The sequence below is a fragment of the Odocoileus virginianus genome, chromosome 4 (genome assembly GCF_023699985.2).
Source record: "Odocoileus virginianus isolate 20LAN1187 ecotype Illinois chromosome 4, Ovbor_1.2, whole genome shotgun sequence".
NCBI classification, from domain to species: domain Eukaryota; kingdom Metazoa; phylum Chordata; class Mammalia; order Artiodactyla; family Cervidae; genus Odocoileus; species Odocoileus virginianus.
The window spans coordinates 82536026-82560725 of NC_069677.1; the positions used below are offsets into that span (position 1 = coordinate 82536026).

General features: G+C 57.7%; 1 protein-coding gene across 5 annotated transcripts in view; it reads left to right on the forward strand.

Annotated features, from left to right (window-relative positions):
- The window catches only part of SLX9 (SLX9 ribosome biogenesis factor), a 46360-nt gene that overhangs the window by 9849 nt on the left and 11811 nt on the right, over nt 1-24700 (forward strand). For 2 of the 5 annotated variants that reach the window (XR_011487404.1, XR_011487405.1), the window contains exons 3-5: nt 462-530; nt 7595-7745; nt 11717-11785. Coding sequence is in view for 2 of the 5 variants with exons in the window: in XM_020875167.2 (XP_020730826.2) it covers nt 462-530; nt 7595-7745; nt 11717-11785; nt 12866-12989 (413 nt within the window). In the remaining 3 variants the exon portion in view is untranslated. Of the gene's footprint in view, nt 1-461; nt 531-7594; nt 7746-11716; nt 11786-12865; nt 13188-24700 lie in introns of those variants that run through there. The other 3 variants (XM_020875167.2, XM_070466872.1, XR_011487406.1) reach the window with 3 other exon arrangements.

Genomic DNA, 24700 nt, shown 5'->3' on the forward strand with positions numbered 1-24700 from the left:
CTCCCTGCCTGTGCACCTGCAGTCCTCTGACCGGCCCCGGGTGACCGGCGGCCTTCCCTGCTGGGGATGAGGGGCCAGGGCGAGTGGGGAGGAAAGTGGGCCAGCTTGGGGCACAACATGAGGCTGTGGGCTTGAGCTCTGACTTGGAAAAGGGGTGGGAGCCCCGTGGGTGTCCTGGCTTCCCTGAACTGGCTGAGCAGTAGGCCACCCTGACAAGCACGTCTCCTCTCAGCTTCTACTTAGTTGCCGGAAATCTGTGGCCATTGGATCTTGGAGAGTGCACCCCGCCTGGTGTGCGTGTTGTCTCTGAGGAGACCAGTGAAGGCCCAGTGCGTGGGGCAGCCTGCGGTCCCTGGGTCCCGGGTGTCCCACAGCCACAGCCAGGCGCAGTGGCGGGCGCCCTGAACATAGGCGCAGCCTGGGCTCATGGTCTTGTCCTCTCACGTGTGTTCTCTTGGCAGGTTCTGAGGCCAAGACTATTCTGCCGAAGAAGGAGAAGCTGAAGCTGAGGCGCGAGCGGTGGCTTCAGAGTAAGCGTCCCCGTCCCGTCCCGTCCTGTTCCATCCCCGGTGGACCCTTGTCCTGGGCTGGCTCAGAACCCAGCCTCTGGGTGGTCCGGGCCCTGGAGGAGGCGGCCTGCGCTATGACAGGCAGATGGCCCCGTGGTGGTGGGGTGGCCCTGTCACCCGTGCCAGGGTCTGCACGGCCTTACCTCACTCCCCACCAGGAGTGTCACCGCCTCTCCTGGGTAAAACGTCGCAGAGGGAGTGCCTGAGGGTCAGGTAATTTATGACACGAAATTTGTCACACCCCTTTCCCGGCCTGCATGTGGCCCTCCAGGCCCTCCCCTGGGTGTGCGACTCTCAGGGCCCCTGGCAGAAGCTGCTGCTCACCCACTGGTGGGGTCAGGGACCCTGGCCTTCGCCCTCCTATTGGGGTGCCTTCGCCTGCCTATCAGGGTGGGTTTCTTAATAATTTTGGGAAGTATACTTATTTTTCATGATGCTGAATATTTGCTGGTGTTTTTCTGAAGGTTTTCTTGTGAACATTGTTCTGTAGATTTTTTTCTTACAGTTATCTTTTTAGTGTGATTTTGCTGACTTTTAAAACTACTTTGAAATGTTTTATTATGTTCTCACACAGTTAAAGTATGACCAGCATTATTTTTTTTCTTGAAGGTTTTAAAGAAATTATATGTTTAATAAATTAAAGATTTTTAGAGAAATGTATCAGTTTCTTCCATAATTGTTAATTTTAAGTTTCCTTTCAGTTTTTGGATGTGTCTTAAGGAAATGTCTATTCATGCATTTTCTTTTCCACAGTCTGTAGCATGGGGTTGTGCAAAATATTCTTTGTAAGATGGATTTGAAAAGTTAATAGGCCAGGACCACTGGGCCCCTGAACATTTTGGGCTACAGTTCTCTGATGACGTTTAAGTTTTCTTCTGTGATGGTTGGTCTTTTTTTAACTACTTGAGCTAATCTTGGTCACTCACTCATTTTCCCATAAAGCCATCTAATCAGATCTCAGCCTTTATTGGCAGAGTTGCTGGTTTCTCTTTATTTAACCTCTTTATCATCCTTTATTTGTATCCCCTTCTCTCTCTTCTGATTGATTTTGTCTTATCTGTTCCAAGAATGCCTGTCTTTAGTTGTCATCTACTCTTTTGTTTTATAAATTGTTAGTTTCTGTTGTTTTAATACCCTGTTCTTGGTTTCTCTAGGTTTGTTTTAGTGACTTAGTCATTTATTTTTGAATGAAAGGCTAAATGTTAGCCTCTGACTATAGCTTTAGCTATAGCTCCCGAGTTTCTTCCACTGAGTACTTTATTATGAAAAGTTGTGTACAGAAAAGTAGGAAGAATTTTACAGTGGACGCCCATATGCCCACCATCCAGACTTTACCATGAGTGCTTCTTCACTTCTTTATCACAGCTGTCTGTCTGTCCATCCCATCTGTCTGGTCCAGCCACCAACCCTTGTTTTAGCTGCATGTTCCAAAGTGCATTACAGATTGAGCACACTTTCTCCCTAGTAACTCTGCTAGAGTTCAGTATTTGTTCATGGTTCTTTTTAGTTTTTATTTTGAGGTGACATTTACATGTGGTGACCTGGACCTTCAGTGTGCTGTGTGGTGACTTGGGGCCAGTGTGTGCACCCACACACAGCCAGAGTCCTCTCAGGACGTGGACCATCCCCATCGCCCTTCCCGGGCCCCACCCCCAGAGGCAGCCACTGTCTGGTCTTTTTCAGGTTGAATTCAGGCTTCCCTGCTCTGGACGTTGGGTAAGGGCAATCTGTGTGTGTCTGGGTTCTCCTGCTCAGCTTGGCGTCGGGCTTGTCTGTGCCCAGTGGAGTTGTAGTCTGGGCCTGTGTGTTGCTGAGAAGTGTTTCCTTATGTGGACACGCTGTTTGGTATCCACTTTCCTGTGGATGGACACCTGGTGTCTTTTCTCTTTTTAGCTGCTGTGAATAGGCTGTGATGAACATTCTTCACAAGTCTTTTTGTAGACATATGTTTTCATTTCTCTTGGGTAAACACTTGGAATGGAATGCCGGGTCATAGGGCAGGTGTATGTTTAGTTTTCTAAGCAGCTCCCAGACGTTTCTCTCCTGTGGTTGTGCATTTGCGCCCCCAGCAGCATGGGGGAGCTGGGGTTGCTCTGCAGCTGTGCCGGCACGCCTGTCCTGCAGTCCTGGCCGTTCTGCTGAGTGCGAGGTGCCTGTCATTGTGGTGAATGGGCGTTTCATCTGCTGTTGCCCACTGGGGCGTCCTGACGCCCAGGGCTTGTTTCCTGAGGCTCCTGAGGGCTCTTTATTATCAAGCTCCAATAATATTCCTTTATTATCAAGGAATCCTCTGTCCTGGAGGTCAGTCTCCTCAGATGTGTTTTGCAAATAATTTTCTCCCAGACTGTAACTTGCCTGTTTATTTTCTCAACAGTTTTTTTTTTGTTTTGTTTGTTTTTGCTGAACCGAAGTTTAATTTTGAGGACACTGATTTTGTCTTTTTCCTTTGCATGTTTAGTGTGTGTGCACATGCATATGTGTGTGCACGCGTGCACGCACCTTGTTTAAGGAAACTGCCCAGTCCCAAGACAGGAGGATAAATCTACCCTTCTGAAAACATCATGGTTTTATTTAGATTTCTGATCCATCGTGATTTAGCGTTTGTCTGTGATGTAAAGCACTGGTTCAGGGTTTTCTTTCCTTCAGTTTCATCAGTGTTTGTCATAAAGACTGTCTCCTTGTGCAGTCATGCTGATGTCTGGAAAGCTGACGCCTCTCACCATGGTTCTACCTGTTGACCCTCCTCAGTTCCAGGCTGTTGAAGCTGCAGCTGTGAAGCAGGTCCTGGGGTTGGACAAGGGAAGTCCTATGTCTGTCTCTCTGTTTCAAGACCGCTTTGGGTGGTCCAGGTTCTTAGCATTTCCATGTGACTCTGATCACAGGCTTGTCAACTTCTTAAAAGCCACCACCACCACCTGGTGTAGCAGTGACCTATAGATCATGTATGGCTTCATACATGAGTTCAGGAGAAGTGCCATTTTAACGATGCTCGGTCTTCATCCATGAACACTGTAATTTCTCCTTTAATCTTTTGTTGTTGTTCAGTCACTAAGTTATGTCCAACTGTTTTTGACCCCATGGACTGCAACATGCCAGGCTCCTCTGCCCTTCACTGTCTCCCAAAGTTTGCTCTGACTTATGTCCATTAAGTTGGTGATGCCATTCAGACATCTCATCCTCTGTCATTCCCTCCTTCTCTTGCCTTCAATCTTTTCCAGCATCAGGGTCTTTTTCAGTGAGTCAGCTCTTTGCATCAGGTTTCCAAAGTACTGGAGCTTCAGCTTCAGCTTCAGTCCTTCCAGTGAATATTCAGGACTGATCTCCTTTAGGATGGACTGGTTGGATCTTGCTGTCCAAGGGACTCTCAAGAGTCTTCTCCAACACCACAGTTCAAAAGCATCAATTCTTCGACATTTAGCTTTCTTTGTCAACCAACTCTCCCATCCATACACGACTAGTGGAAAAACCATAGCTTTGACTAGGTGGACCTTTGTTAGCAAAGTAATGTCTTTGCTTTTTAACATGCAGTCTAGGTTTGTCATAGCTTTCTTTCTGAGGAGTAAATGTCTTTTAATTTCATGGCTGCTGTCACCATCCACAGTGATTTTGGAGCCCAAGAAAGTAAAATCTGCCACTGTTTTCTTTTTTCCCCCATATGTTTGTCGTGAAGTGATGGGACCGGATGCGATGATCTTAGTTTTTTGTATGTTTACTTTTAAGCCAGCTTTTTCACCCTCCTCTTTCACCTTCATCAAGGCCTCTTGAGCCTTTTTAGCTCTTCTTCACTTCTGCCCTTAGGTTAGTGTCATATGCAAATCTGAGTTGTTGATATTTCTTCTGGAAATCTTGACTCCAGCTTATGATTCTTCCATCATTTCGTGTGGTGTACTCTGCATTTAAGTTAAATAAGCAAGGTGACAATGTACATCATTGTCATACTCCTTTCCCAATTTTGAAGCAGTCAGTTGTTCCCTGTCTGCTTGTACTGTTGATTCTTGAGCCATATACAGGCTTCCCAGGAGACAGGTGAGGTGGTCTGATATTCCAGTCTCTAAGAATTTTCCATAGTTTGCTGTGATCCACACAGTCAAAGGCTTTAGCTTAGTCAGTGAAGCAGAAGTAGATTTTTTATGAAACTCCCTTGGTTTCTCCATAATCCAACGAATGTTGGCAATTTGATCTCTGGTTCCTCTGCTTCTTTGAAACCTAGTTTGTACATCTCCTTTCATTTAAATTTTTCTCAATTTCTGTCATCCCCGTTGTGTGATTTTCAGAGTAGAAGTCTTAGATTTTTTTTTGATAAGCTTATTGCCAGCTCTTTATTAGCTTATTGCTAATAGTTTTTGAAGCTATTATAAATGGAATTCACGAAAGTTTCATTTTCCAGTTTTTACTATGTATTATTATATTATCATTTATTAATTATTACTAACTCTATACCCTCTGATCTTGTTAAAATTGTGTGTTCTGGTAATTATCCTATAGATCTGGTAGAATGTTTTTCATAAACGATCATGCTACAGTACTTAAGATAGAGACAGTTTTACCTCTCTTTCCAGTCTCTGTGTTATGTCTTCTCTTCCTCCTGCAGCGGCTGGAGTGGGTGAGGATTGTTTCTGGTCTCTGGGGGCCAGGGGCCCGTGGTCACTGTCCTGTGAACCTGCTTTGCTCAGGGTCAGCAACCACAGACCACGTTGGGCATAAAGCTGGTGGTGCTCGCTCGAGCTCTGTTTGTTATGGGTGAGCAGATGCGGGCAGGGAAGCAGGGGGCACCAGGGTGAATGGGCCCTCCAGGGAGCTGTGCCTGACCTCTGGGCACTGCGTGGACTGCAGGCCCTGTTGGCGCGGCGGCAGGCTTGAGGCGGCGGGGAGGAGCTGCATGCTCGCGTCACCTGCCCCGGGCTCGGAGTCGCCCTCACCTGGGCTCGGCGGGGTCCGCGTGGGTCTGCACCGTCCCTTCTGTGGCCTGCTTCACCAGAGACTGTCTCATGTATGTGAGATGTGGTTTCTGATAGATGGTCTCTGATTGGGGAAGTTCTTCCTGTTCTTGGTCTCACTGTGATCCTTATCCTAAGTGGACAGTGAATTCTGTCAGGTTCTGTGGGCACTTCTTGTGGTAACCCTGGCCTTTCCCTTTGAAGCAGCCACTGCAGTGGCCCACTGGCACGTGTGCTTGTGTTGTGCCGTCCTTGCGCACCTCAGATGTGTCCTGGGTGGACCCCAATGTTACTAACCTAAAACGCTGATTTGCCTGCTCCTCTGTAGGCAGACAGGTGTCCTGTGTCCTGCTAGGAGCCAGGCCTGTCCTGCTGTCTTTGGTCCCCTGCAGCTTTGGTGCTGGGCCTGCCAGCCAGGAAGGGAGCTACCTGTCCCTTCCCCTGCCTGACCCCCCGACCCCCCACTCCACCTGGGTGCTGGGCTCCCAGGGAAGAGGCCCCAGCTTGATGAGCTGAGTAAATTGCCCTGGCAGCATGGAGAGCCCTAGATCGTTGCCTTTAAATCCTGGTGTCCCAACACTGAGGGGTGGCCTGGGCCAGGGCCCAAGGACCCGGAGGAGGGTGGTCTTTATCCCAGAGCCCAGCTCTCTGGAGTGAGGTGCAGGCCCCTGGACTCCGGCAGCCTCCTTGTGGCTGGGGCAGGTGTGTCCTGCTGGGCTTGTCTGGCTCTCCCTTGCTGGGCTTCTCTGGGCTTTTGGGGGTGACTGCGAGCTGGGAGGAGCTGCTCCTGCCAGGCTTCCCAAGTAGTCAGTTTCTGGAAATTATTCTCTTCTGGAGATGCCTGTGAGCGTCAGCACGCACCCCTCACATTTCACACACACCTCCTGCACTCGGGGTGGGCTGTCCTGAGTGTGTCCAGCCCCCATTCCCCTGGCCTGCCCTGTGTCTGGTGTTATCACCACTCCCCCAGGCACCATGCCCACCTCCATCACCTCTCGCACCTGCCCTGATGGGCAGCTGGGTGGCCACAGACCCACATCCCCTTGGGAGCTCCTGTCGGCCCACCTGGGCTGCTGACTGTCACCTCTCTACTGGCTTCTTCTGGCCCCTTGGCTGCACTGAGTCCACCGACCGCTCATCAGGAAGGTGCTTCCAGCTCTCTTTTTAGAGGAGATTCAGAGTCTGCAGCTGGTTATTTATAGCCCAGTAAAACTCGCACAGTAGGGAGGTGGGGAGCGTCTCTGCTCTGGTCCAGCCGTCCCAGATCCATCACAGCCTCATTTCCCAGCTTTTTAGAAGCAGAGCTTTTTTTTTTTTTTTTTAAGGGGATCTAATGCAGAACAACTAACAAATCACTTATCACAGATTCAGGCAGTCTCCTGGAGCAAGGTCTGCACACAGACTAGTGAGCTGGCAGGTCCACACACCACACTGTGGATACAGCGCGCTTGAGAGCTTATTTTATTAACAGTTTCAAAATACACACCACTTATAAAATGAAATTCAGATCTCGAGGCCCTTCTCTGTGTGGTGGCCACAGCCTTGCCGGCCAGCGGTGGCCTAACCCAGTGGCTCACCCACGGCCCTGCCCTCCACCTGGCAGCCCAGACCTGGGCCCTGTCACCCTGTCTCTCTGCCCAGTGCCCCTGCCCCTCCTGCTTTGCACCTGGCCGGTGTTGGGGACCCTTCACTCTGTCACCGCCTCCCATGGGGACCACTTCTCTTTTCTGGGTGCATCCCCAAGAAGCCGACTGGGGGGCAGAGGGGAGGGGACCAGCTGCTCTGACTCTGCAGGCCCCTCTGTCTGCCCACCCCTCCACTCACCCCCTCCTCCAGGCCTCAGGGCCCTGGGCTTCTCAAGGGCAGCTCATCTGCCTGCAGCCCGTCTCCCCAGGCTTGTGATTCCACGGCTGTCTCCAGGATTAAGGGGAGCAAATCGCTTGGGCTGCACCCCTCTACCCCCTCCCACCCTGGGTTCCCAGCCAAGCTCTGGCTCTGCAGGCTGGGAGCCGGGACCCCCTGCTGCTGAAGTCCACGGCCGAGCACTTCTGGGCCCTCTCTCGCTGACGCTGTGTCCACCTTCCTCAGAGATTGAAGCCATAAAGCTGGCGGAGCAGAAGCGCAAGGCAGAGCGGAGGCGGAGGGCCACGGTGGTGGTGGGGGACCTGCAGCCCTTGAGGGACGCCCTCCCTGAGCTGCTGGAGCTGGAGGCTGGCAGCCGGCGGCCCCCCACCCGACGGTGAGTGCTGTGTCCGCAGGAGAGGCCGAGCAGTGGGGTGGCCGGGCTGCGCACTTATCCTGCAGAGGCCCGTCTTGACTTGGGACACGCTTGTCTCAGGCCCAGCCATGTGGCAGGGGCCTGGGCCTTCTCAGGAGTGGGTGCCCGCTGGCCCGTGAACGGCACTGTTGGTCTCCCACGGCCACGCCCCTGCCCCAGGCTGCTCGTCCTGCTCCCCTGGGGCCCAGTGCTGCGGAAGAGTGTCCTGCTCTGCACCAGCCAGGTGTGAGCATGCCCGGCTTCAGGACGAGTGGGGAGATGGAGTCCTTCCTGTCCTGTCGTGGGTCCTGGACCTTCACCATTTCCTGGGTTGTCTTTGATTTTGTCTTTTTGAAATAATTCTTTTTCCTGCCGAATACCCCTCTGAGGAGGAAGGATTGGGGTGGCGGGCGACAGGCTCAGGGCCCCTTGGCGGCAGAGTTAGGTGGTCAGTCCTAGCCAGTCCAGGATGGGTGTGCCCAGAGCGTGGGGTCCAGATGAGGAGTGGCCATCGGAGCTGGGGTTTGGCGATGGAGCTGGAGCCTGAAATGCACATTCCATTCCTGGTTCTTGAACAAAAATGTGACCCGGTCAAGCGTCCTCACACTGCTTGCAGTTTTCTCATCCAAAAAATGTGCTTGCTCCCAGAGGGGCGAGAGCTGCAGAAACACCGCCTGCAGCCTGAGGAGGACCCGGAGGCTGCCGGGGGTGGAGGTGGGGGGCTCTCTCCCAGCCACTGTCACCCCCACCCCCAGCTGCCTCTTGGCACCAGGAGCTGTCTGCCTAGGTAAATGTTATTCTAGAGCAGAGTTTGATGATAGAGAAGTTGGTGGTGATGCCGAGAGTCACACAGCTCTCCTCACGTCTGACGTCAGCCCGTGCATTTGTCACAGTCAGGAACCAGCTTCATTCATAAATAATAGTCAGCTAAAAGCTCAGTCTGTTCAGACTCCTCAGTTTCCCCTGATGACCTTCTGCTGCTCCAGGGCTCCGGCCAGGCCCCCACGTGACATGCAGCCATCATGTCCCCTCAGCGCCTCTGGGCTGGGACAGTCTCTCAGACCTTCTTGTCTTTAACGACCGTGACAGTCTGGAGGAGGAGCCAGGCGTCGTTCAGGACGCCTCTCAGTGAAGACTGCAGAGCGGAGGGCCCTCTCAGCACCTCCTGTCCTGGGTGCGTGCCGTCACGTGACCTACATGGATGCTGACCGTGGTCACCAGTGCAGGTGTGTCCATCAGGTCTCTCCACTGTGCTGCCCCCACCTCCCCCCGTCCTCTGGAAGGAGGTCGCTGAGCCCACCCCCCACCTGAGGAGGGGGCACTCCCCTGCCCTGAGGACGGGGCCGCTGCAGAGCCACGTGGAGCCTCCTGGTTTCCTGGCTTCCTTCTCTGTCACTTGTTTATGTCAGGTTGGCCCCGTGGGTATTTATTTATTTTATGCTTCGGGCCGTGATCCAGTATGACTCTGTTCTGTTGCTGAACTGGCTCTGGCGCTGGCCCTCTAGAGCTCCTCAGCTGGCTCCGCTGTCCCCCCTGACACTCCCATCTGCGGGGGCTGTTGTGTTTTGTTTCTGAGTACTTTCCTTCCTCGGGCACAAGATGCTCCAGGCTCATCCAGGCATTTCCTGCTCCTGTCTGAGAGTCAGTGTTCCTCCAGGGAGTCCAGTCCCTTCCGCAGGAAATGGTGTAAGAGACCACGACCTGGGTGCTGATGTCTGACCATGACTGGGGAGTCCTGGCCCCTCTCAGCAGGCTGGGGTCCCCAAGACCACTCTTAGGCTTTGCGATTCCCACAGGAGACTGTTACACTCACAGTCACAGTTCATTATGGCGGAAGGATACAGATTAGAGTGAGCCGAGGGAGGAGGCATGTGGGGAGAGCCCAGGAGAGTCGCCGCCATGGGTCCCGTGGGGGCAGCACCGCAGTCTTGCCCAGGACGGCAGGGACCCCGCCGCACTTGGCCCTGGGGGATGGGCCATCAGGCGGCAGGCTTTGGTCCCTCCACTCCAGTCTGTACCCTCCTCCCGCTGGCAGGGTGGGGGTCTGCCCCAGAGGTCTGCTGAGCCAGGTGTTTGGCCTCTTCCTGCTTCATGAGGGCAGGGCTTCCGGAGCCTGGTACAGGAATGGTGCAGCTGGCAGTGACTTCGGGTATGCCCACCCTCCCCCCGGCATCAGAGTTGGGCAGGATGTGTTGTGGGGCAGCTTTGCGTTCGGGAACCCAGACTCCAAGTGCCTTGCCTGGGCCCGGTCACCTGCTGGGATACCCCAGCGGAGGCCCTGGGCTGCCCCAGGTTCATCCCAAATCTGGGTGGTGTGGGGAGAGCCTGAGGTTCTGTGCAGGCCCAGTGGGCTGTTGGGTGTTCCCCCTGACAGGTGGTACTGCCCAGCACTGACTTGGCCCCCAGGCCCCTGGAGAGCCTGAGGGGCCCAAGACCAGAGCAGGTGGTGCTCTGCCAGTGGGCTGCGCTCACCAGGGAAAAGGGTCAAGTCCGGAGAAAGTGGTTCCTGCAAGGTCCAAAGGTTGTAGATGATGAGGGTGGGGGTCCTGATAAGGGGGCACCTGACCCTGGGAGCTGGTGCCTGTCACCAACTGGGCTTTCTGGACCCTGGGGCCTCAGGGGATCACCCACCAGTGCTGTGGATTGAGATGAGAGTCCCATTTGGTTTTGGGCCCCAGTCCCCTTGGGGTGGGTGCCACAAGGGCTTGTTCACATCAGAGGGGGAGGGACGGGGTAGCATAAGAGCCCTGAAGCTGGGAGCCACCTGGGCCCACTAGCATCCCCAGGGACTGGGTACCAGCCGAAGGGAGCCTGTCAGGACAGCACTGGCCTGTCTTGCAGTCGGGAAAACAAGACTTTTGCTGGAGCAACTTCCCCAAGGGTCACCCAGGGCATTTGGCACCCAGAGCTGCAGCCCCCAGTGCTGGCAGGGCCAGGGTCCTCTTCCAGCTCCGTGGTTCTTGGGAGTGGGCAGCTGCATCAGTTTTGGCAGGAAGGTCTCTATCCACTCTGTCCACTCTCAGTGCGCTCGGCCCTGCAGCCAGAGCTACACCCGGGTGCTGGGTGAGCCGGGGGCGGGGAGGGGCAGGACCTGGGCTGGTGTCTGGTGTGAATGTCCCCATACTGGGCCGTTGGAGTGAGCACGGGGTAGGTCAGTTCCCTGTGCCCCCGCAGCCTCCGGGAATCCACCCTGCCTGCCTTTGTCCACAGTGGAAAACCCCAGCAGGGAGGGGCGTGCCATTCCCATGAGCGGCCTGCTAGGCCCTGGATGTATCCTGAGGCTTGGGTGAGGATCCTGCCTCTCTTTGTCACGCCAGGCTGTCCCTGGGCCCTGAGGGGACTCCCAGGGGTGTGCTTGCACCTTGGGGCCCTTGACTGTCAGAGGAGGAAGAGGCTGTGGGAGGCCTTCTTACCTGAATTGGATGGGGATGAAGATTCAGGGCCTGAGGTCCCCAGGCCTCCTGACCTCCCAGCACGGAGGCGCCACCTCCTGGGTGGGGGGTGCGGCTGGGGGAAGGGAGACCCAGGCCCACTGGATTGGCAAGGGTGGGGCCTCCAGGGAGCTCAGTGGTGGACAGGGGACCTGCTCCTGGGTGGACACAGAGAGAGGGGTCAGTGGTGAAAGGAACAGGGCCACAGTGTCTTGGGGCTGACACTGGGCCGGAAGGGGGCTGTCCTGGGGGTCTGAAGCAGGAGGGAGTCGGGATGGAGTACCCCCAGAGCAGCTGAGACCAGGGAAAAGAGGTAACATGAATAACAAATGAGGGCTTCTGGTCTGGAGGCCAGAGTTGGGTATTGTCTCAGGACTCACAGGTTTTCTAGGTTACCGCTCTGCCAGGTCCCTTCTGCCATGGGGCACCTGTAGCCTTCCAGGCCAGCGGAGAGCCCTATGTGGACTGTGGCCTCCAGTTGAGACTCGTGGGCCATGCTGACCTCTTTCTCTGTGTCCCCAGCAGGGTAGCCAGCAGGCCCCGGCCCGCCGAGCTGAGCCGGATGAGTGCCGTGCAGAGGCTCCAGCTCCTGTGAGTGCCGCACCCCTCCTCACCACCCCCTCCCACCACACACACACAAAGGACGCCCAGTGTCTTACCTGCCTCCACACGGCCCATCCAGGGCTTCCCCCACCCGAGCCTTGGTGTGCTGGGGCTCAGCCTGGGGGGCGTGGACAACCTGTCTCCAGGGACCAGGAAGCCCCCTCCCCTGGAGTGCTGAGGGCAGCTGCTGGGTCTTGGGGGGCTGCCCTTGGGACCCGGGTCCTAGGCATCTTGGGAGTGTGGACACCTGGCCAGTCAGTCAGCCATCCATTGGGATCTAAAGTCTCCCCATTAACAGCACAGAAAGCTGGGGCATGGTGTGGTTTGGTCTTGTCTTTGGTCATGCACCTGTGGAGGGTATAGGCTGGGCTATCCACCCTGCCTGCCAGCCCAAGGCCAGGGCCGTCCCCGCCACAGTGTCATGACGGGCCTGCCGCTCTGAGGTTCCAGACCAGGTCACCTCAGTCTCAGTGGCAGAGATGTCCCCAGAGGCACCTGCCCAGGTCACCCATGGCTGTGCTGGGCTTCAGGGCCAAGGTGTGAGCTGGCCCTGGCACCTTGGGGAGGTGACGTGGCCAGCTGAGCTTAGGGATGGGCACAGAGAGGCAGCCCCCACCCCCTGTGGACTCGGGGGCCCAGGGCTTTCTGTGGGAAGGGTGGGCCCACTGCAGACCCCCATCACCACGGGGCCCGGAGCCCCTGCTCCTGCAGGACCAAGCTGGCGAGGTGCTGCCATGTGAGGTTTTGTGTGTGCAGGGCGCCTGCCGCCGCCTTTGACAGCAGCTCCTTGTCACAGTCATGGTGGTGGAGGGGCCTATGTGACCACAAACAGGCCCCAGGGCAGCCCCTCCCTTCCTACCTGAAGTGCCCCCTCCCCCGGGCCTCAAGACCCCTGTTGGTCCCACACCCAGACCCGCCAGGCAGAATCTCAGCCCCGCAGCCTGCCTCACAGCCCGCCCCGTCCAGCCCTGGACCGGCGCTGTGCCGGTCCCTCCCTGGGGTGGCTGTGCCGAGGCTGGCCCTGTGGTCGCTGGCTGTCCCACTGAGCTCCGCTCCCCCTTCTTGCAGCGAGGAGGAACGGACGCGGTTTCAGGAGCTGCTGGCCAGCCCGGCCTATAGAGCCAGCCCTCTGCTGGCCATCGGGCGGCAGTTGGCTGAGCAGATGCAGCTGGAGGGCGGTGGGCAGCCCTGAGCCCACGGGGCGTCTGAGAGCCGAGGACACCCACCAGGAGGTGCCCAGGGCTGACTTGGCCCTCGTCCCCCGGGCTGCCAGCCCCTTCCTCCGCGACACGGCTGCTGTGCTTGGCACAGACGGGAGACAGGCGGTTGACGCGGGAGTATTGTGACGACACATTTATTTTTGCAATAAAAACAGTGCTGGAAAAGCCAAGGTGTCCATGGAACTCTGCCCGCCCCACAGGAGGTGGTGCGGCCACGCGTCCGGCCTCCTCCTCGCTTTTCTCTGTGGTCTGGGTTGGTGGGCAGACACGCACACATGTATCATGTTAGACCAGCCTACTGGCTTGTCCTCCAGGGGCTCCAGGCTGACCGCGGCTGGATGCGGCTCGGCTACCTTCTTGCAGTGCCCGCTGTCAGGGCCTCTGACCTCTGCCCAATGCCAGGACCTTTTCCTTGAGCTCACCTGTGGGGGACGGGGAGGTGCGGGGCGAGCCCAACCCTGCCATCCTCTGCGGTGGGCCATCCATTGCCATCCACTGCGGCAGACTTGCTGGGAATGTGGCTGAGAAGCCGCAAACGTCTGGGGATGTCCCTCTCCCCTGAGCCGAGTGCCCTGCCGCCCAGACAGTTGGGGGTGGGGTGGGGGAGGAGGATAGGTGGGAGAGACCCCCCTCTCCCTCCCCACTCTTGGGAGCCTGCTGGCTGCCATCTCTGACCCAGAGGGCCTTCGGTGCTCGCTTACCTGTGTTTTTAATCTTCATAGAATGCACTTGGATTAATTTGGTAATCAAATTAAGTGACAACAATTGGGTGGTTTTCATGTGCATTTTAAATTCAGTTGCTTTCGGGCTCTGAAGGACTGGCAGGCCTGAGCTGAGGTGTCCGCCCTACAGGGCCTTTGAGGGGTTCTGGTCAAGGATGGTGCTCCCCAGCTGGGCATTCTGCAACCCCCAGCAGTGGGCAGAGGCAGGGGCAGAGTCCTGCAAGCCTCCAGGCCTTGGAGAGGGAGTGGGGGCTGGGGGAGGGGACAGTGGGGCAGTGGCGGAGCCCCCTGAGGGGTGTGGACAGGCGGCAGAGTGGCCTGGGCAGGGGTGTCACCGAGCGGAAGGAGCAGCAGCTGCTAGGCTGAGGGAGCGAGGGCTCCGAGCAAGATGGACGAGACGCCGGGGCAGAGTCCATGGCGGCGGGGCTGGTGGGTCCCCTCGGAAGACAGACCTCGGTCAAGACGACAAGCAGTGGGCGCCTGCTGATTGCCTGGAGGTGTGGGGGCAGGATATGAGCAGCAAGGAGAAGGGACTTGAGAGTGGGGACAGCAGAGCCCTGGGGGGGTGCCCGGACAGGCTGCTGGTGTCCTGGGTAGGTGGTCAGGGTCGCCCTGGGGCCCCCAGTGAATCCCTCTGCCGCTGTGTGGGGCAGGGCTCAGGACAAGTGGGCGGGGGCGGCCTGGGGGCTGGGGGGGAGGGCTGGCTCGTGCGGGGGCCACACCCTCTGATGTGGGTGCTTAGTTGCTCAGTCTCTTTGTGACCCCATGGACCAGTCTCCTCTGTCATGGGATTTTCCAGGCAAGAGTACTGGAGTGGGCAGCCATGCCCTCCTTTAGGGGATCTTCCCCAACCAGGGATTGAACCCAGGTCTCCCGCATCGCAGGCATTCTTTACCAGCTGAGCCACCAGGGAAGCTTCTGGCTTTGTCCAGATGGTCCCACGTCGGTTCCGGTGTCACCCAGCCTACAGCAAGCCAGCCCTGTTTGTGCCTGGCATTGGCTGTCTCGGGGGGGCATCCACCAGGTGGGGCCAGTCAGGGAGGGGATGGTGCATAGACAAGGTTCCAGGGATGACTCAGGTCCCGAGCCGCCTGCAGCCAGGTTTGCACAACTCCAGCTGTGCTGCTGCTTGAGCGTTCCTTGCTCAGTGATAATGCCGGTGACCCAGCCTGGCTGAGGTCATGGTGCTGAGGCTTTCAGGGTTCCCAGGGTCTGGAGCTCTGGGGGCAGGGGTGGTGAGGGGTTGGAGGGCTTTCACAGCGGCGGCTGCCACCCTGTCTTGTTTTATCTCTTCTAAAGATGCTCAAATGACAGGTTAAAATGCTGGTTACAGGCATATTCCTGATGTTGAATCATGTTTCTTAAGTCTTCCTTAAGGTTAAGAAATCTTTATTTTTAGATTCTGGGGAGAAAGTCTATGATTATTTGTATCTCTGAATCCAAGTGTTCTTTCTGGTGCCACAGAGCCTCCCGGACCGTGGGCCTCCTGCCGGGCCTGAGCCTCATCCCTCGTGTTCCCCTGGTCCCTGGGGCCCAGTTGGGCCCTTCCCTCCAGAGGGAAACTGAGTCTGGAGACGGGGGCCTCCTTCTATCTGGCGCTGGCCACCCCATGACCCCACTTACCCCTTGACCTCGCCCTCAGTTCAGGCCAACACCAGGTGTGCCGCAGCACAAGCCTTGGAGTACCCCGGGGGAGGAGCCCCCCTGCCCCCCAGCGCCCTTCTGCCTTGGGTCTGGTTTCTAGCTCAGCGGTAATTACTCCCACCTCAGCGTCTCCTGGGCTGGGAGCAGAGTAATTACATAATGATGTTTAATTAGAGTGCCAGGCCCAAGTCAGCCCTCCGGCTGCAGGGCTCCTACAGGGAATGAGGGGGCCGGCCTCCTGTGGGTGCCCGGCCTGAGGACCTGGCCTGGCTGACGCAGTACCCCCACCTCCCAGAGCTGATGCGCCCTCATGCTCGTTGCATCATCAGCAGGGCCCACCTCTAGCTCTGTCTCATGTGGCCAACCCTTGCCACCCTAAACTGTGGCCAGCCGTACCACGCCACCAGGTGAAGAGACCCCTCCCCACAGGGACCTCTATCCGGTGGGGCAGGCACAGCTGTCCTGCCAGCCCAATCTGGGGCTGGAGGAGGAGGCAGGGGGACAGCAGCAAGTGTGAGGGGGGCACCAGCTCTGTGCTCGCTGAACTCACACCCCAGAGCAGACAGCAGCAGAGGCCCTGGGCAGGCCCCTCCTGGCTGTGTGTCTGCATGGATGGGGCCTTCCTGGCTCTGTCTGCATGGATGGGGCCTTCTTGACTGTGCATCTGCACGGATGGGGTTCTGGAGGCATTGGGCTGGGTGGCGGTATGCAAGGGTGGTTTGTCCTGGACCTGGGATTACCACAGAGCAGGCTGGGGACACTGTCCTGCTGAGCCCCAGGATGAGAGGTGCCTTGGTCATCTGCTAGTCCCTACCACAGGCTGCTAGTAACAGAGAACACAAGTCACTATGGCTGATGATGTTTAAAATGGGAAGGGTTGCCCCTCGTACAATGAGGGTCTGGAAGCACGCAGTCCAAGTCTTCAGGGTATCAGCAGCAGCCCAGGTGCCACTGTCCTCATCCTGGTGCTAATGAAGCTGCCAGTGCCCCAGCCATCACGTCACACTCCAGGCAGGAAAGGGGGAGAGGCAGAGGGCAAACAGCAAGAGGAATGGGGAAACCTGCTCTAGTCCCATTCTAAGGTCTCAGAGGCCCACCCAGGGATGTCCTCTCTCAGCTCACTGGCCAGGACTAGGTTATGTGCCCTCCCCAGACTCCAGTGGGGTTGGGCAGGCAGGGACAGCTTCTGCTGAGGAGAGCAAGGCTCCTGCTCTTTGAGCCTTGAGGAAGCCTCCAGTCAGTCCCTGATCATGTGACCCTGTCTTTGTCCTCAGCACTGAACCCTGCACCTCTGTGGGGGAGGTGAGTTCAGATTTGGACACCAGGCAGGTCTGGGACGCTCTGCTCTGGGCCTCAGCTATGGCTAGGCCATATCCTGGGGAGGAGCTGGGCATGGCCCTGTCCTTGCCCCCGCCCCACTCAGGTGGCACAGCTGTCTTCCCGAAGGCCCTGTCCACCCTCAACCTGTGGCCCAGGGCTCTGCTCACCCACGGGCCCTCTGGGGCCTGGTCACTGCGACAGTGCCGCTGGGTTTCCTGCCTGGCCACAGGAGAGTCTGCCTGCTGGGCTGGTCTCCTGAGCCCCTGCCAGGCCACCTCCTTCGTGGAGCCTGCCTGTAGCCCCTTGGGCAGACCCATCCTCCTTCCCTCCCCGGCTGCCCTCCTCCTGTCCCCTGCGTGGACCCCAGGGCTCCTTTCCCAGAGTCAGGTCAGGCTGACCTGCTGTCCTCTTGGGGGCCCCCCTGCCCTGGGTCCCAGGCTCTTCCAGGAGAAGCTTACAGACTTGACCCAGTGAATTCCTATTCACCCTTAGCTCTTCCTGCCTGAGGCCACACGTCTGAGTGTCATCAAGCTTCCCTGGGGTCCCACCCCGGGGTCTCGTGTGTGTCCTGTTGGAGTCACTTTATTGAGTTCTGAAGTCATTAGGACACCTCCTCCCTCTAACTGCTTCTACTGGACACAGCTAGCTTCACGTGCCACATCTGATGCTTAGGAGTTGCTTCTTAAATATTTAATGTGTAACATTATGATATGTTAACATTCAGTTACATTGTAAGGGTCTGGACTGCAATCAGGGTGGGTGGGCTTGCTCCTGTTCTGGTGGAGGATGTATTTAAAAGACGCACCTGTGTTGTAACTACGGCTGACGCTTGAGTTCAGGAGCAGATGCTGCAGGCATAAGGCAGGTGTTTGCTCTTGCCCTCGCTCCGCTCAGAATAGGAAGGAAGCCCCCTGTTCCTAACTCTCAAGCGTTGCTCCTGGAGATGCCGAGTTTTATTGAATTCCTTCTTGGCTCCTGCTCAGAGTCATGTGTTTTTGTTATTACTTTTCCTGCTGGGGGTGGATGGTGCGATTAGCTTTCCACGTGCCACACGGCTTTGCATTCCTGGGGTCACAGCTTGTGTCCGCTCTGTTCACACGTGACCTGAATCCTTTGCTGGCTCCTTCCCGAAGCTGAGAGGTGGGGCACTGCCTTTGAACCACGAGACTTTCTTGTGGGTCCCCAGGAAGCTTTCCACAGTGACCTCAAGCTTCCTCCTGCTGGACAGGGAGGGGGCATTTCCTCTAGTTCCTGTCCCACCCTGACCCCGAGGCTGGACCTCACCCTGCTCCCCAGAGGGAGGAGCTGGGCCTCAGCCCCTTCTGCTGCAGGCGCCCCTGGAATCCCAGGCAGGGCTTTGTCCTGGTCTAGCCCTGACCCTGAACTCACCCTGGGGTGGAATCCCACACAGCCACCTTGGCCCACCCCTCGGATGTCCTGTTGTCCAGCTGACGTCCTGGTCCCAACATCTCAGAAGGGGCAGATGGCTGTGCCAGGACCACCACCTGCTTTGGGGTCCCACAAGGTCCCTAACCAGGGCCCTCCCCTCCTACTTGGCCTCTGGAGTCTGCTGGCGTCCCTTGTTACCATGTGACAAAACTTGTTTCGCCAGGAATGTTTTCAAGTTCAGTGAACAGTGGGCACCAGTGCCCAGACCACATCAGGACAGACATGACTAGTCAATCAGCAACACTCCCAGCACGATGGAGCCTCAAAACTCGCCCCTGTGGGTGGTCTAGAAGCAGCTCCACGTGACTGGGGTACAGGTAGGGCGCCCGCCCCTTCTGTCCTTGTCTCTGTGGTAGAGAGCCCCTGTGGTCTGTCCCGAGGCTGTGCACTGAGCCCCCTTTCCCCTGGCTCAAGGTGGGCCTGTGTCCTCTGCTCCCTGGGGTTGGGACAGCCCCAGACTTAATCTGGACATGACAGCTCGTAACACACAGCACTGTGGGGGCAGCATCCAGAGTCGGGGCGACCCTGCATGCCGTGCACAGAGCTGTGTGGTCACCCGAAGCACTGCAGATGGTGGCCTGTCCCCCAGCCTAGTCCTGTGTGAGGGCGGCTGGCTCACAGTGGCCTTGCTGTGCCAGCCGGGGTCCAACCTGACTGTGAGGCTGCTGACCTTGGGAGTGTTTGTCACAGCAGCAGAACCTAGCGTCGTGTGACAGACACAGGGAGACCTAGGAGAAGACAGGTCGTCGCTGAGGGCAGGGCGGAGCACCACCAGCAGGGCGGCCAGGAATATTGGGAAATAAGAATTTTCTGCAAGAAAGAAACAGCAGATCAGAAATGCTTCCAGGAAACAGAGGCTCCCTTGGCGGCTTTCATGCTGACGTGGTCTGGCTGCTCCTGTCTGTCCCTGCTGGAGGCCGCACCTGGGGCGTGGGAAATGTGCCCCAGGCCCATAGAGGAGACTCGGTAAGCTCTGAGTTCTCCAACAAGCATGATGGAACCAAAATTAACCTGGGTCGCACTCAGCTCAGGTGTGTCTGACTCTTTGTGACCCCCCTGGACTGTAGCCTGCCAGGCTCCTCTGTCCATGGAATTCTCTAGGCAAGAAGAGTGGGTAACCAGTTTCTTCTCAAGGGGATCTTCTGAAGCCAGAGATCGAACACGTGTCTCCTGCATTGCAGGCAGATTCTGAGACAACTGGGAAGCCCTAGAGTCACACTCAAACAACATACAAAAAGAACAGATGTTGTTCAGAGAGCCTTGAGCCCCAGGGGGAGCCACCGGGCATGATGGAGGCCTGGAAAAGACAAACGCAGAGGACACTCCCCAGGGAAGCTTCTAGAAGGCAGCCAGAAATGCACTCAGAGGAGAACTTATCACTGTAAGTGTTTTCATTATACACAAGAGAGAATAAAAAATACATGAACTAAGCTTTCAATTCCAGACTGGAGGGAAGAAAAATAAGACAGCCTGAAGCCCAAGGAAGCAGCAGAAATATGTGAAAAAAGGGGAAAGTGGCTGGTTTGGCAAGTAGAGAAACCATAGACTTGATATACCTTGGACGTCCCCGGGGAGCTGCTGTGGAGGCCTGGTGAGTTGGGTGTCTCCCCTGGGCAGCCGTCAGGGGAGGGGCGCCCCCCATTTGCTCCCCTGGGACCTCCGCGCTGCCAGGAGCTCCTTGCTGTGCCCTCCAAGCACTGGTTGGGGCTTCGTTTCTTGGCTCGTCCTGCCATTTCCACCAAGGAGAAAGATTTGACTGCGGCACGGGGAGCTGGGCCCCCAGGATGGAGCAGGGGTCACCGGCCACCCAGGGATTGGTTGTTTCCCACGGCCGAGTGATCACCCAGTGGTTTGGGAAGAGAGCCAGGGCTCCGGTGGCCAGGCGTCTGGAGGCCCGAGGAGCCACGGGGGCCGGGAAGGACCACGGCACCTCGTGGGCCAGCCGAACTGGGGGCCTGAGCCCACGGCTAGTGCCCACAGGCACCACACCAGGGTGAGTCCCGGCCGCCCTGCCCATCCTGGCCGGGACAGCCGACTACAGATGTCAGGTGTCCAGGGGCCTTAGGAGTCCACAACCACAAAGCCGGCCCCCAACACAGGGCCCCTGCCCTGAAGGAAACCAGGCACTGTTCTCCCACCTGCGCCCCAGAACAAAACTCAGCTGGCTGAGCCCCCCAGGCGGAAGCAGCAGTCTCTCTGGAGCCCTTGAGGGGAGCATCGGGGGCGCGGCCTTGGCTGGGAACCCTCGTCCCTGCTGTGGCTTCTCTCCCTCTGCCGCTTGGCGTCGGCCCGTCTCTGGGGCCGCGGGCAGAGACACACAGCTGCTTGGAGCAAAGGGAAAGTTGTTTGTACGAAGCTGAACAAGACCGTCATATATTAAAGGCAGCTGTAAAACAGGACTTAGCCTTGTAATAATATTTTGGTTTTATTTGCACTATGCGCATCCTGAAAAATGTGAGTGTGACCTCAGCCCAGGGGTGGTCACGCTCTGAGCCTTGGAGTGTTTTTGCTGCTGGTCAAGACTCCCGGGCCCCTGGTTCCAGGGGCTGCTACAGTGCCCTCACTGATAGTGGCGTCAAAGGGGTGAAATGCGGCCAGGCATCAACCCTGGCTCACCTCTGGAACCACGGCCCATTTGAGATAACACAGGTGGCCTCAGGGTGTTCTCCGTACCCAGCTCTGGACCGAGGGTCATCATGTGCCATCTTCCTGGATTCCATCTGGCCCCACGACGTAAATGCCACTGTTGTTCTGGGTTACATAAGAGGACGCCGAGGCTCAGGGAGGCCGGGCCCCTCTTCCACCAAGGGGAGCCTGAGGCCTGGGTCACCAGCTCACGAGAGCCTACTGGCATGGCCCCCACGGCACTGTGGCTTCAGGGCTGACAGTCATGCAGCCCTGTCCACACTCGGGCTCTGGGAGGAGCACAATGGGAGGAGACAGGAAGCTGTGGGCAGGTGCACCGCGAGGCTTCAGCCAACATGTGTCCCGGAGACGGACCCCCTGGCCTCCAACCTTCAGGTGGAGCAGCCAGAAACCATGGAGACCGGGCGAGTGGCTGAGTGAAGCTGCTGCTTTTGGGGCAATTTGTGAGGTGGGGACAGATAGCTCATACCCCAGAGTCCTGGACACCTGAGTGAGGGGCAGCTTGGGCAGCCAGAGCCCAGCCCTGTCCCACCACAGCCAACCCTAGGCACCACGAGGCAGAGGCTGACCTTAACCTTCCCTGAGCCGGCTGCCTTGCAGCCCCAAGCTCCCCAGCCCAGCCAGGCCCCAGCCAGTGTGTCCATGCAGGACCCTGCTCCTGTTCAGCACAAGCCCCTTGACCCCTGGCCAGTCCCACCCCCATCTCTTCCTTCCTCTCCCCAAGCCCACCCTGGGGCCTGGCCTGTTCAGGGTGTCCTCACTCATGGCCCTAGGCCCCTTGCTTGCCGATGTCTCCTGGGATTTCATCCTGGCCTCACTCATCACCCTCCCCCACCCCCAACTGCCCTTCCGGTGCCTCTCCTGGACCAAGGGGTTTCCCTGGATCCCAGCCCTGCCCAGAGGCTCCAGAACCCAGGCAGGCTCTGTGCATACCTACCCTCCTCCTCTCCTGACTCCCACACCTGCCCAGACCCCATGCCTGTCCTAGCACCCACACCTGTCCCCTCCCCACACCTGCCCCCTCCCCACACCTGTCCCATCCCCACACCTGTCCCCTCCCCACACCTGCCCCCTCCCCACACCTGTCCCATCCCCACACCTGCCTCCTCCCCTATACCTGTCCCATCCCCACACCTGTTCCCTCCCCACACCTGCCTCCTCCCCTATACCTGTCCCCTCCCCACACCTGTTCCCTCCCCACACCTGTCCCCTCCCCACACCTGTCCCATCCCCACACCTGTCCCATCCCCACACCTGCCTCCTCCCCACACCTGCCCCCTCCCCACACCTGTCCCATCCCCACATCTGCCTCCTCCCCTGTACCTGTCCCATCCCCATACCTGCCCCATCCCCAGTGCCATGTCAAGCTACCACTCAGGTTGCAAAACGCACATGTCAGGCACCATGGGACACCGTGGGGATGACAGAACCCCAGGTGCGGTGGAGGGAACCAATCAGCCCCTGCTGGCCGTGTACTATGAAGAGGTGTGAGGTGCATGTGATCATGAGCACTGCACTCTTCCCATGGTGATGCCTCCAGAGGACCCCTGGGCTGGGATGAGTTTTTTCCGCCCTTAGAGGAAGAGTCCTGGAGATTCCGAGACTCTGGAGGGAGTCTTGGCCAGCCAGTGACTGACCCAGGGGAAACCTGGGCCCTCCCTGAGGGTCCCCATCTGTTCGAGCACAGGGGCCAGGTCTCTGCCTGTGTCCCCAGGGCTATGGGCTGTAGGTGGGATGGCTCAGGACATCTGGGGAGGGGAAGAGGGGTGACTGGGGGCGGCTGTCAAGCACAAGAGGCTGGGTGTTTAGTCAGTGATTCTGCATTCCTGCATGCTATAAACAGAATTCCCACTTGACTTTTGTTTATGAGACTTTATTAATGATTTACATTTCTGCTCAATTGTTTATTAGGTGTTAAGTTGATATTTCTACAACTGCGCCCTGCTGGTGAGACTGGGGCCTCTGAGTGTGTGCACGAGTGCGCGTGTATACTTGTATGTGTGTGTCCAAATGTGTGCACAGTGTATTCACGTGCGTGCGGGCTCACACATATGCCCCTTGCACATGTGTGTGTCCACATGTTTGCGTGTGCTTGTTCTTGAACTCCTGGGTCCCAGTGTCTCTTTGCTTAAGGGGTGATGACCTGCAGAGGGAGATTCTGCAGCCAGTTGATGCCTGGGGAGCCATGCTCTGAGGGAGGGTCCCCCGGCTCTGCCATTTCCCCATTTAGAGCTGCTCCCAACCTGGAGGATGGAGTGGCCCCGCCATCTGCCTTGCGGGGCCCACATGAGCCGTTGCCTTTGACTGGCAGGTCCAGACAGAGCCTGTTTAATCAGATGGTGTTTCCAGGAACAAATAACAAACACACTTTCTGGAAGCAGCAGGAACAGCCTGTCTCCCTGGAGAGGAAGGTAAACAAGAAGCTGCTGGGGGCCACAGCCGGGACAGCTGGAGCCGCCAGGGCCTGAGCTCACCAGCCGGCTTGTGGGAGGCTCCTCTGCATGTGCAAAGGCCCTGAGCATGGCAGCCTGCAGCCTGAGTCTGGGGACCCAACCCCGGCCAGAGCAGGCGGGGTGGGGGTGGGTGGGTGAGGTGGAGTGGGGCTGGGCCGGCTCTGGGCTGGAGGAAGGAAGAGCAGGGACCCAAGACTTCAGGTGCTGCCACTGTGACCTGGGGCCTTCTGGGCGGGGCTGGTGAATATGCATTGTGGGGGTCTGGGGTCTCTGGTCGGGGTCGGAGCTGTCCCTGCAGGGCTGGCCTCAGGCACCCTCTCCCCAGGCAAGCTCCTTGGAGATGCCTCGCCTCCATCACCCCTCCAAGCCCAGCCCTGATGGGGGAGGGGACCTTGCCCTCAGAGGTGGGTCTGTGGCCTCTCCCCCACCCGCCCCTGACCCCCTCACAGGGATGAGGACAATGTCCTCAGGCAGCAGGGGCTCCTGACCCAAATCCTACAGGATTCATGTAAAATATTCTTTAGAAAACCACAGATTTCCCTCTAAACCTCAGTCCTGCTGAGAGTCAAGAGGAGGCTATGCCCAGGCAGCCCTCTCTGCTTCTTGGAATTTGACCTGTTCCCATGCCACCCCACTCAGCTCCAGGCCATCTGCTGAGGCCACAGCCCTTGGCAGGTTGAAGCAGCCAGGGGGTGGGGGGCTCCCATGGGTGGGCTCAGGGGGCACCGTCTACTCTGCCCACCAGAGATGGGAGGGGTGAGCAAGGGTCTGCAAACAGCGAAGTGCTCTGCACACACTGAACTCCCAGGGCCAGGTGGGGCAGGGACTGCCTGGTGGCCAATACTCACGGTCAAGGAGGAGATTTGGGGCCCTGGAGTCTGGCCAAGGCTGTGGCTTGCAGATGCGTGCAGGCCACCTTGGGCCGGAGGCATGGGTTCCCTGGGGCTGCGTGCAGGCCACCTTGGGCCGGAGGCACGGGTTCCCTGGGGCTGGGTGGAAACAGAAATCCAGATCTGAGCCCTCTTCCAGGTCTCACGTGCGGTGGGTGCGAGACCCCTTTCCCAGCATGTGAGTGTCAGAAAAAGCACCCTCCAGTGATGCTCCTGGGGAGGCCGGGCTGTGGACCCTGGGGATGCAGGAGAGGCCAGGAGTCGCTGGGCGGTTAGAGGCCAAGCCTCCCAGCCTCTAACCCGGATGGGTTGGGGGTGAGTTCTCCTCGTGTCCCTGTGTGACCTGGAGGAGCTCGGGATCTCTCTGTGGTGGGGGCATCATCACAGGCCCGGCCTCTGAGAGAAACACCTTTTATTTTTAGTCTGGGTTTTCAGCTTTGCCGGCAGCTGAGAACTTGGCGATGCTGTAACCTGGATCTCGCCTCTGAGCTAGGAGCTGGGGTGTCAGCCCTGTGTGCTTGCCTCCCGCCTGGAGTCGCAGGTCCCTGAGAACACACTG